Genomic DNA, 12560 nt, shown 5'->3' with positions numbered 1-12560 from the left:
GGAAGTAACACCCCACTGAATTCAGTGGGACTCATTTCTGCATATACATTGATTGGGAATGCGCTGCAAAATCACGTCCCTTAATTTGGATTGGTTTAAGTCTGAGTCTGGCGAGCACTGGATACACAAAGGCTTTATTTCAAAGACCTGTAACTTTTTCATTTATCCATTAAAAGAGCGATTGGCCGCCTTTTTAAACGTTAATGCTGTTTTAAACCCTGGGTGTCATTTACACAAAGACAGAAAACTTCCATGTTAATAATAACAACCTGTAAACACTAAAATTATTTAATTTTTTCCGTGAAGTTGTACAGTAGCAGAAAGGGGAAAAAATAACCCTAATAAAGTACAATTGAAGATTGAGACCTCATATTATTTTTCCTGTGCAGATACAGCGAAGGGGCATAAAGCCAATATACAGGATACATATGAGTTCTTGAGAATTTCAGTTTATTTATTTTTCCTTAGCCTTTAAACTATCATGAGAGTAGAGCAATGGTGAAGAGGATGAATGGAGATGAAGCTACTTTTTTTAATAATAAAAAACAATCCTTTTGACATTTAAAACCGATAAAAGGTACTTTTGAAGTCCTACGAATAGAACAGAGCTAGCTGCACGGGGGGGGGCAGGAATAGGGGTTTTTAGCAACTCTCGCGAGAGTCTGTTGGGTCTAGGACCCCGTGTCCTATGGGCAGACGTTGCGCCAAAGTATCGCGATAATCAGCGAGCGTGAAAAGACCGGCAATGCCGTCAGGCCTCGGGTACCATGAAGACTCGCTCCACAGCAACAGCAAGAGCGAGACGATGGGCCTAACAAGAGTGAGGGAAGGGCGTGGAGCGGTGAGCCGAGCCGATAACGAAGAGATAGGTCCTGGTGTCCCGCTCGCCGTCGATGGGCTCCTATAGCGCCCGCTGTGAGCCGCGCTATCTGTCCAGCAGGGCAGTCGCTACGAAGGTGGGCGTGGCCTCCGTGACTATGACGTCGCAGCCGCCGGCATTGTGGAACACAAGGTACCATGGTTACCGTGGCAACAGTTGACAGACGCACCATGGCAACGGGAGCCACAGGTGTCATAGCAACGGGAACCTGAGGGCACTCAGGTTGGTGGGCTTCCATCATTCATCATAATGCTGTGATGATGATAATTCAGTCACCAATAATATCAATTATTAGTATTTGTTTTCATGAATTGGATTGATTGATTTTTGAGGAACATTTCCTTGTTTCATTTTTTTAAATAACTGCACCAGTTTGTGATGCAAGATGGAGTATATATTTCTTACGCAAAGCGACTAAATGGTCACAATCTGTCTGTTGTGGTCTGGTCTTGCCTTCTTTTTCAGAAGCATACAGTTAAAATCTTGCTGTTGCAGTGATCACCCATCTTTCCTTAAAGGGTGATTTGCAGGCTTCACCCCATTGCACCCTTGCATCACTCCTACAGTGGGCAGGTCCAATGGGCATAATTATTATTTTTTTATTATTGCATTGGTATCACAACTTTTTTTCTCCAAGTTGACATACATAGTTTCTTCTCCCCATTTTATCTTCACAACAATGATGTGAGCTGGGTTAGGCTGTGTGAGGCAGTGACTGGCCCAAAGTCCTGGCTGATTGAGGATTTGAACCCTGGTACTGCAAGTCCTAGCCTGACACTGTAACCGCTACACTACACTCACTCAATTGATTTCAGTGAGTATATTCTTAACTAGATACAACCATGAACCTCCAGAGACAGAGAGTCCCCCCCTTTTTTTTTTTGCAAGCTGCAGGGGCAGCACATGGGAGGGCAGCACAAAGCATCATCCTCTCCTGCAGTTTCCAACAACTGGTATTCAGAAGCATTACCACCTCTGACCGTGGAGGCAGAAGATAGGCATCGTGGCTAGCAGCCATTGATAGTCTACTCCATGAATTGGTTCAATATGAGTGAACAGAGTATCTTCAGTGACAATGGAGGATAAGATGCTGGACTAGATGAGCCATTGTCATGATCCAGCAGGCTCTTCTTATGTTTTTAATTCATTAAAGGTGGTGTGATTTCTATAACTAGATGGAAGCCTTGGTTAACAATCCACATTTTCTCTTTGCTTTTTCAGTCAAACAGTATCCAGACACCCAGATTGCTGCACAGAACAAACTACCTGGATTTCCAGACTGCAAGCTGAGATATGAAGAGGCCTTTTTCTGTTTGTGGATGAACTACCTGAATGTGAAGTAGCCTACTTCAGTTCAGTTCAGTTTTTTGAGAATACAGTTGTGTCCTCAGTGTTGAATCATTCTTGTCTAGCATCATGGCTGGGGTGGCATTGTGTGAACCAACAGAACTGTATAATATGTTGAACCAGTCCACAAAAATCTCTAGACTAGCAGAACCAAACTATCTCTGTTTAATGGGTAAGTTATGTTCTTTCATACTGACTATGTCTTCTGTTTCTATTCAGTGAACATTTACGTGACTTCTATTATTTGTGACTCTGATATATTTTCTGTCTATGTATTTTGTATAAATACTTGTTAGCACATTATTAGTTGTGTGTTGCTTGTGGTTGTTCAGAGTTTACCTCTCCCATTGGCATCAGTTGGACTCCCTGTCACATCATCATTAACCACCCTGTAGCTTGCAAATGACATTGTACATACACTTAATCCTTATAGCAAGGTATCATTAATAACAAGCCCATTGACCTGCGCCTGTTTCCTCAGCTGCAAAATGAGTATTTTTCTCCACCCTACAGAAGCATGTCAAGGGTTTCTTGACTTCCTCCTGTTTCCAAATGGTGAGAAATGAAATTGCTTAAACAGTTGAAGGCTGCCCTGAGGCCCAGGAATGCATCCTCACTGACCGGTGCATTCCTCCTTTATTTTCACATTTGTGACTCTTCTACTTCCACCAGGCCTCTGCTGGCATTGGGTGTAAGAATATAAGGAGGGCTTCACTGGATCAGGTGCAAGTTCTATCTAGTCTGCAGTGACCAAGCAGATTGACCTGCCGCAGAATGTGGAGATGCTACATAGCCATCAAGACCACCAGACTTGTAAAGGCTTGAACCCCATATTCTATGGGGCTTTGTCATTCTGCTGCATCAGGTGTCCCTTCCAATTGCAGACCTGCAACAGGATTACTTGCCCCAGCTAAGGCCAGAGCAGTGACTCAGGCAGAAACACAGGGCAAGGGGAAATTCTTACCCTTTCACAGAAGTAAATCACGTTGTAAAGATAAACAGTTCCTGTAGAGTAGAAATGAAGAGAATGCAGAAGCGTTTGGAAAAAATAGCAAAGGCGGAATCAAATATCTCATTGTTTTCAGTTCAGTCATTTGCTTTCCTTGTGTCTTTCTTTTCTGTTGCATTGTTTTCAGATGCTCGTACGAGGAGGGAGTACAATGAAAGCCACTTGATGACAGCGATACGAGTCAGAAAGGTGAGTGACATTTTGGGGTGTCTTGGTTGTTTGTTTGCAGCCACCTCCTGTTGTTGGACAAACCCTAGGTGAAGCATTAGATTCTCCCCTGCCGGAGCCCTTTCACTGTGGGGCAAAGGTTGGCGGGAGCAATTAAACCATTAAAATAAAATAAAAGCCATGTTATATATGTTGGTGCAATAGATCATTGGATTCTGAGATCCAAATTTCTTTTTGGTGAGAGAATCCCTGCAGAGATTTAACATCACAAAATATGTAGTAAAGTACGGAAATGCAGGCTGTAAAACCTTTAAAATATGCTCTTTCCAGTGAGTTCCAAAATATCCCCTGAAAATATTTTTTTCCAAAGGTTCCCTCTTCCCCCAGCATAAGAGAAGACCACAAATGGTTTATGTTCATGTACTTCAGAAAAGTTGCACAGGCAGTAAAACTTAGGTTAGTTACAAAGTTGTCAAAGTTCCTAGATTATTAGTATACAAACTCAAGAATGACTGGTGAGAGCTCAAACCTCTTCACACACTGAGCTTCCCAGGTGGACTAGAGGCGAACAAAGGCTTGACTACCTAATTTCTCCCAAGGTGAAGGGAATGGACATAGCTAAGTCTGGCAGAACATCTTCTGCATGGTATTATTCCCTTCATGCATGAATTAGACTTAAGCATGTTGGTTATATGAGGCTGGTTATTTCACAATACAAGTAGATTAAAAATCCAACTAAAGCTATAATCATCAGCACAGTGAGACTTAATTATGCGTAAATATGCATCCGATTGTGCTGTTTCACTGTACCATAAGGCTTGTCTGGCGCTCACATCAATATCTGTTCAGTGCCAGGTTAAGACATGCCTCAGAGTTAAGAGAATTTTTTCAGGCCAATAGCCACATTGCTTTCTGAGCAAACTCCCAGAGGCCACATGCCAGCAGGAAATGGAACCAGAGAGGAAAGTGGGTGGAGATGTAAATTTTACATTAATGCAATCAGTTTGACTCTCGTGTGCTGCCCCTCCATTCTCCAACCAGGCAAGCAAGAAACATGTCAGATTCCAGCCAGGCAAAAACACTCAAGGAGAGTACAAAGTAGGGCCGGTGTGGGGCATGGCCTGAGGAAAAGAGAGAAGGAGTTTTAGCCTGTGGAGAGTCCCAAGGGCCAATTAGAAAGGTCTAGAGACCACATTAAGGGACGCGGTGGCGCTGTGGGTTAAACCACAGAGCCTAGGACTTGCCGATCAGAAGGTCGGCGGTTCGAATCCCCACGACGGGGTGAGCTCGCGTTGCTCGGTCCCAGCTCCTGCCAACCTAGCAGTTTGAAAGCACGTCAAAGTGCAAATAGATAAATAGTTACCACTCCGGCGGGAAGGTAAACGGCGTTTCCGTGCACTGCTCTGGTTCGCCAGAAGCAGCTTAGTCATGCTGGCCACATGACCCAGAAGCTGGGCGCCAGCTCCTTCGGCCAGTAAAGCGAGATGAGCGCTGTAACCCCAGAGTCGTCCGTGACTGGACCTAATGGTCAGGGGTCCCTTTACCTTTACCTGGAGACTACATTTGGCCCCCAATTCTGAGGTTCCTTGCCCTCACATACCTCTTTTACCAGGCTTTTGAGACAATCGGGCGTAATGCATTCTTTGTTTAGGGCAGGGGACAGATATTTGTTTTAGCGTTAAACTTGCTGGCTGTTTTCTTTAATTATTTATGTAAAGTTCATTGCTAAGATACTTTTGGAGCAGGCGACATAAATTGAACAAAGAATGCTAATGGTAACAAAACAACAGAAAGGTAATTGAAAGGGTCTGTGTGCCTACAGTTCCGTTGATGCAAAAGGTGCAAGATTTGACCTGGGCCTAAGAGGTAGCAGGGCTTCAAGCACACACGTCTTTCAAAATGCAAGTATCTTTCATGCAATACAATAAGAAGTACATTCCTTTTCACAAAGTCATTAATCCAGCCCCCCACCCTTCTTTCTTTCTAAAGAATGCATTGGGCAAATTCATAGTTCCTCCATCTGTCAATCTGGAGTGTGTTCGATACTGCGTGGTATATGATGGCAAATCTACCTCAGTGGATGCTGCTTACGACATAGATTATGATTTGTATGAAGTGGATAAAGAACTAACCCGTAAGTCTTATTCTTTCTGCTGCAGATTGCGCAGGCTTGCTGTTTTGATCTCATAATCCTAGCTCACGCAAGAGCGAAGCTTAAAAAGGGCTGGGACACATCTTGAAGTAAAAGCTCTTAATAATCTGTTACAAAATTTCTCCTTTTTTTTTCTCCTCCACCCAGCATATGACATGGGAGAGGACATCAACAAATTAAGAACCAAGCCATCTTCTGAGGAGAGTAAGTTCTATCTGTAATCACGATGGTGGCACTCTAGAGGTTGTTAAGACAAGCCAGGGAGCTACGAGCAAAACAGGCAGACACTATGCCGAGCCAAAGGGTCTGGTTTTGAAGTGTCCTCCTCATTGCACTTGGTGTGAACAAAACACATTATTGAGATCTGAGGGCAAAAGAAAGTGGCTCTGCAAAAAGCCCCCTGTGAATGTCAGCATGGATGGGCAGTTAGTTGATTGGCCGAGCACCTGATTTGGATGCAGAAGGTCCCAGGTTCAGTTCCAAGCATATCCAGGGTGGGGCTGGGGAAAGACTCCTGCCTGAACTCCTGGCGAGCCACTGCTGGTCATGGTAGACCAGGGTTTCCCAAACTTGGGTCTTCAGCTGCTTTTGGACTACAGTGGTACCTTGGTTCTCAAGCATCTTGGTACTCAAATGCCTTGGTTCTCAAACACTGAAAACCCGGAAGTAAGTGTTCTGGTTTCCAAACGTTTTCAGAAGCCGGAAATCCGATGCAGCTGTCGGCTATTGTTTCCAGGGAGCGTGCACCAATCAGAAGCTGTGTCAAATAGACTTCTGGAATGGATTAAGTTTGGCACTTTTGTTTTTGCTGTTTATTTTGCGTTTTTGCTTTTGAGGTCTTTTTGGTTAATCTGTGTTTGCCACTGTGTGTAACCTAGTTCAGCAACTGATGGATTGATAGATTGATAGATTGATTGATTGATTGATTGATTAACTGTGGAAATGGATAAAAAAACCCCATCCAAACAATGACTGTCATCAGTGCACGTAATTTTTTTTAATCATCTACAATTATTTTATAGTATAGGACATTGATTATTGCTTTCGTTTTATAGATAAATGGTCTCATTAGATGGTAAAAATCATGTTAAATTGCTGTTTTAGGGGTTGTTTTTAAAAGTCTGGAACGGATTAATCCAGTTTTCATTACTTTATATGGGAAAGAGTGCCTTGGTTTTGGAACAGTCTTCTGGAATGGATTACGTTTGAGAACCGAGGTACCACTATACAGTTCCCATCATGACTGACAGTTGGTCCTGCTAGCTAGGGATGATGGGAGTTGTAGTGCAACAACAGCTGGAGACCCAAGTTTGGGAAACCATGGTGTAGACAGTACTCAGGTTGACACAGCTTCCTATGTCTCTATGTGATATCACCAGGCACACGACAACACTCCAGGGGAGGGAGTATATGGGAAGAGGCATGCCTTCAGAGGCAGGTGGTCTTGAACGGTGGGAGGAAAAGGTAACAGAGATTGTCATCAGACTGTTTTGAACGGTGGGCTAAAAAAGTAATGGGAGAAATGCAATTGGTAGCAAATCCAATAGTTCCGCTGGTGACAAGGCCAGAAGCGGGTGCCTCTGGAGTGCTTGTCTTTTTAAACACATGCCTCTCGCAATTTATCTAGATGCCCCAGTGGGATCCGCAGCTCGCTGTGCCAGGATTATGCAACGGTTCACCAGTTACCCAGTCCTGGTCCTGAGGGGCGGGTACGAATTGTTCACAGCGACTTACCATTACCTGCGGACCCAGAAGATATTCTGGATGCCTCAGGTGAGAGGGATACTTCAGAGAGCAGGCTTTCAACCTCTTAATGAGGTTGTTGCCATCTCCTCTTCAGGTTGGCCTGCTGCTCTCAGCGTGCATATTTTTGGCAGGGTATGGGGTGTTGGCGTATGTTGCATGCACCCCCCTTTTGATTGGACCTTCAGACCAGGGTGGGGGGCCGCATTCCTTAAAGCGCAACCTTCCCTGGGCCACGTGGCAGTAGGCAGGTCCAGAGGCAAGACTGGGCAGACCAGTGAATGTATAGTTTACCTTTGTGCAGTAGGCTGGTTTCTACATAAGCTCACTCCGCCTCTACCCTCCAGTCATTTGAGGTGTTATCAGAGCTCAGGGATTCCTTCCAGCTGGGCCTAAACACCCAGGTGTGAAGCACCACCAATGAGGATGGCCTGGGGAGAGTTCCAAGTGCCAGATAGAGTAGCTGTCAGGAGCCAGTGTCAGTGAAGTTAACTCTTTATTCAAAGAAACCCGAACAGCACAGGCCTAGTGATCCTAGCAACTCATCCCAGTAGGTTTTGCCCTAATGAGGCAGTTGCAAGGACTAAAGGACCCCTGCTTTCCACTGCTCCTCCAAGTCCATCCCAAGCAACCTGAGGCTCCTTCATCATGTCTCTCTTTGCTTCACCCTCTTCATTCCTCTCTGTGTTATGGGAGACCAGGGGAGAGAGGAGCTTGTTGCGGGGGGGGGGGGGACGACGACTCTCTGGATTCTTCAGCAGCCTGCTTCATCTCTGTCTCCTGGCACCCCCTCTGTCTCATGCCTCTGATTCTGCAGTGCTCTCTTCCCCAGCCTTTTCCTGCTCACTAAACTCTGTTGCCTCTTCAGACATCATGTGTGCCTTATAGTCACTTCTTGCTGATCTAGGGTTGCCATATTTCAAATAGTGACAATCCAGACACAAAGGTTGCTGAGCTCTTGCTGATATGGGTTGCCAAACGTCTGGATTTTCCTGGACGTGTTGGCAATTTCCACCTGGACACTGCTTCCGACTGCAGTGTTCCGGCTGTGTCCAGGAAAATCGGGACGTATGGCAACCCTATGCTGATCCCTTAACCAGGTGCCTGAAGAGGAAACCAGGCTAGCAGTCCCTTGAACTTCTCTGTCTCCAGAGAAGCTCAGGAGACCCATCCTCCCCTGGTCTACTCGTTATTTCTGCATATTCTAGGCAACTCTCCACAACTCACCTAGGCCTTATTCACAACATTTGGCTTCCCCCAAAGAATCCTGGGAGCTGTAGTATGTTGAGGGTGCTGAGAGTTTTTAGGAGGCCCCGTTCTCCTCACAGAGCTAAAATTCTCAGAGGGAAGCTTGTTAAACCACTCTAAGAATATTTTGGGATCAACCCTATTATTGTGGATATAATATGTTTTAACTGTTTTAATTTTGAGCATGCCATAGTCCTGCTGGTGATGGGCGAGTAATAAATATGAAGATGCTGCTGCTGCTGATGATGATGATGATGATGATGATGATGATATTTCCTTCCCCTAAAGGAGCTAGAGGCCTTTAAGCCCTACCCAGTGGAGATCCTGCCTGCTCGCTTGTACATGGGAAATTACGCCCAGGCCTGTGACAGCCAAATACAGAAGGATCTGAAAATCAAAGCCCATCTCAATGTCTGCGAAGAAGCTGGCACATTGTAAGTTCCGGTGTCAACCAGCTGAGCAGTAGTTGGCTGTCAGTTTTTTTTCCAAGGAACCGCCAGAAGGCCCTTGGAGGAGGACCTCAGCGTCTGGGCTGAATGAATGAAGCAGGTGGAGACGCTGCATCTTAGTGCCCCCTCCCAGAATCTCACTGTCCCTTGGGGTACCGCCCGTTTTGGGAGCCGCTGGGTTAGAGTGTTGGGCTGGGATCAAAGGGATCCCAGTTCAAAGCCCCATTCAGCCATGAACCTCTTGGGGCTTGTCATTATCAACACTGTCCTTGGTGTCTGATTGTGGGCCCTTGTTCCCCCCTTTTACTTGTTGCCTTCTTATCCCCTCCCCTTCCCCCAGGGAGCTAACCTTCACAGAGTTTGCTCCACCCCACGAGGTAGGGTATGGTGAGAGAGAATGACTGGCTCAATGCCACCCTTTGGGCTTCAAGGTGGGCTGGGGACTTGAACTAAACACTGGAATCTGTGACATTCCAGATGGTGCTGGACTTCCAGCTCCCATCATTTCTGGCCATTGGGTAAATAGGTTGGTGACTGTACCTGCATCATTTGCCATCTTTTGCTGGGCTGGTAGAGGGTTGTTATTTTTCAAGTGCCCCAGCAGGTCTTCTCTTTGCTGTTCCCCAGTTTCCTTGAAGACAGTGACAGACTGCTTCATATCCCCATTCCGGATTCTCCAGATGCAGAGATATTTTCTTACTTTCCCAAGATTTGCCACTTCATTGGTGAGTAGACCAAGGTGGCTTCTCCTCTTACTCCATGCCCTAAACATGGGGAAATGCCAAGGAGGGGCACCATGCTCTTCAACTGGTAGGACAGGAGTGAGGAGCCTTTTCAACACTATCATACCCTTGCAGGCCAACTTTAACAGGAGGGTTGGGACAACTCACCTATCAGATGCCCAATTGATAGCTGGATTATCCCACCCGCTTTGTCAAAATCCCTTGTGTAGCGCTTCCCAAGCACCCAGAACCCAGCTCATAGTTGGACACTCGGAAAGCACAAGCCAAAGGAGCTTTGCCAGTCCTATGCTTTCTGCAGAATCACCTGTGCCTGAGTTCCCCATGGGGAGCTTGGTCATGCAGTTCATCCCGCTGTGTCTCTACCTCCCACCCCACCCCCTGTGTCTCATGCATATATGATATCAGGCTGGAGGGCAGGTGGGTGTGGGGTTTTTTAGGGGGGAGGGGGGAACAGCCTTCCAGGCCAAATTAAGACCCATGCCAAGCTAAATGGCCTGCAGGCCAGAAATTCCCAAGCCCTGTAGAAAAACCTTATACATATTAGGGAAACAAAAAACAACAACCCCACCAGCTCCTTTCTCCCTATAACAGTTACAAAAAACATTAGCAGTACACCAACAATAAACCGAACAATACCCCCACCCACAAGCAGATAAACATAAAAATTCAACACGCCAATACTCCTCTCCCCAGTCCAAAAATATACCCATCAACCTAGAATTTTCTTTTTTAGTCTCCCCAGCTCACCATGAAGTCTAGTGTCAAAGTCAGTGAGGGTTTATGTCTCTCAGGGAGTTGTACATCAGCCACTGCCGGTCTGGTGCCGACCAGATGCAGTGTGTGCTACATTTCCCAACAGCCTGAGACCAAATTCCAGCTATGCAAAAGCCTGAGATTTTTGTACATACAAACACACACACACTTTTTCATCAGCACAAGCATGGGGGATTATCACAGTTCAAGGACACACTGCAGCCAGGCAGGTGCACTTGAGGAAGAGGGGGGGGACCATAATTATTTAGCAACCCAATGGTGCGCGTGCCCCTTTGAAGCTGACTTGACAGCAGACTGGCACTGAAAATTCCTTCCACCCTGATGATGAGGCAGTGTCTTCCACCACAACTGTGATGTGAGCAGTGGGCCATCTTAGGGGCTGCTGCCTCCCAGAATCTCCTGACTAAGGTGGATGCTTCATTCTGCCTAATGGTAGGGCTGACCACATTTAGCCAGCAAGCCTTACCCAAACCCTACAGCCTCTCCTGGTCACTTTCACCAACTCAACGTCCACAATGAAAGCTGAGAAGAGCCTTTTGCTGAGAATGTTCAATTACCACGTGGGCATTTATTTTTGTTCCTCTTCTCTAGACAGTCACATCCACAAGGAAAGAGTCCTGGTTTTCTCCACCATGGGCATAAGCAGGTGCAGCACAGCCATCATGGCCTACCTCATGCATTCCTGCAGGCTTTACTTAAAGGTGAGTGGAGGAAGGAGGGGGGCAGGAAGGATTGCTTCCTTACAATCCATATATCCTGCCTTTTAACCCTCCTTGCGGTGCTCCATTTGTGGCTGCCCAAATCCAGAAGCACGACAGAAAATGACATTGCCCTCGTTGTTTGTAAAGCTCCATGTACTTAGCAAAGGCAGATATAAATAATCACAACAGTAGTGCCTGCTTTGCACAAAGAATGTCACCAGATAAGGCTGGGCAGAAAGACCAAGTTCTTTGGTAAGGATGTCTTTCCCATCACCAATCTTTTGAGCTGGAGATTAGTTACCTGGCCAAGATGCTAGGGGGTGGGGTGGAGTGTCCAGATCCCTCCTCTCCCTGTTGTTAGAAGACAGATTCCTCCCCACTCCCCCTGCTACTTCTGCTGTTTGCTTGCTTTTTTTGTAGAAGTCTTGGAGCTACGTTCAGAAGTGCAAAATCAACATGCGACCCAATCGGGGGTTCGTGCGACAGCTGTCAGAATGGGAGACACGCATCTACCTGAGCGACATCACCGATATATCCGAACCGAATTACTGACCAAGAGCGAGTGACAGAGAAAGTCCCTGAATCACTGCTGGCTTCCTCCAGTGGAATTTCAACAGCTTTCGAGTGGTGGTGATTGAGATAGAACTCTTATATTTTTGGAGGTTGAGTTTTAAAAATAAATAATATTTATTTTTCATTTTCATTATCTCTATCCTGCCAGGTTTATGACATATCTCACAGGTTCTTTTTACTCCTGTGTACAGAGCTGAGTGGCGTTAGGACCTTTTGTGTCCTTTATTCAGAAATAAATACCTTCCGCCTCTGTGTATCTGGAACTTGTCTATCAAGATCATCGAGAACTTGCACCGGGGAGCTTTCTGGCGTGTCTTTATTTGTTTATGAACTTGAACAATTTCTGTCCCGCCTCTCAGCAAAAGCTTTTCAAAAGGCACCAAACAATAAAAGAGAAAAATGCAAGTATTAGCATGGAAAACAACAATAATGGGATATTAAAAACTGGAGAAAATTAAAAGGCCGTAAAAACACAAAGACAGGAATGATAAGAAATCACTTCCCTGTGGAAACCTGGGAAGAATTAGGCCAGCAAGGCAAGTAAAGTAGACGATAGCAGAGTATCTCTACAGAGAGCATCCCACAGCCAGGATACTGCCACCATCACTGAAGATTTCCTGTCTCCAGCCATGGTACAAGGGAAAGCATGACCCTATGCTTAATGGCAATATCACACCAAATAATCCAACACATTTGAAAAGGGCATTGGATGTCAGTCAGCCCACCTGAGAGGTGCCAGAACTGAGTTCTGGCTGAAAGTTAAAACAATTTAT

At 45.7% G+C, this 12560-nt stretch overlaps 1 protein-coding gene across 3 annotated transcripts; it reads left to right on the top strand.

The window, feature by feature from the left end:
• Nucleotides 1-723: 723 nt before the first annotated feature.
• STYXL1 (serine/threonine/tyrosine interacting like 1) lies at nucleotides 724-12046 on the top strand. Of its 3 annotated transcripts, none has more exons than XM_081890634.1 (10): nucleotides 724-1012; nucleotides 2102-2399; nucleotides 3364-3425; nucleotides 5394-5538; nucleotides 5704-5760; nucleotides 7184-7329; nucleotides 8836-8981; nucleotides 9624-9721; nucleotides 11105-11214; nucleotides 11635-12046. In XM_081890634.1, exons 2-10 carry the CDS (start codon nucleotides 2297-2299, stop codon nucleotides 11764-11766), a joined length of 999 nt encoding a protein of 332 aa, XP_081746760.1. In that variant the 5' UTR covers nucleotides 724-1012; nucleotides 2102-2296; the 3' UTR covers nucleotides 11767-12046. The 3 variants fall into 3 exon arrangements, with proteins under 3 accessions (XP_081746760.1, XP_081746759.1, XP_081746761.1); XM_081890633.1 differs by having other exon boundaries at nucleotides 724-1102; XM_081890635.1 differs by lacking the exon at nucleotides 724-1012 and adding an exon at nucleotides 1612-1694.
• Nucleotides 12047-12560: the final 514 nt, after the last annotated feature.

This window comes from Podarcis melisellensis (genome assembly GCF_964234715.1).
Source record: "Podarcis melisellensis genome assembly, chromosome: 15".
In the NCBI taxonomy this organism is placed as follows: domain Eukaryota; kingdom Metazoa; phylum Chordata; class Lepidosauria; order Squamata; family Lacertidae; genus Podarcis; species Podarcis melisellensis.
This window is presented reverse-complemented; position numbering and strand designations above follow the sequence as displayed.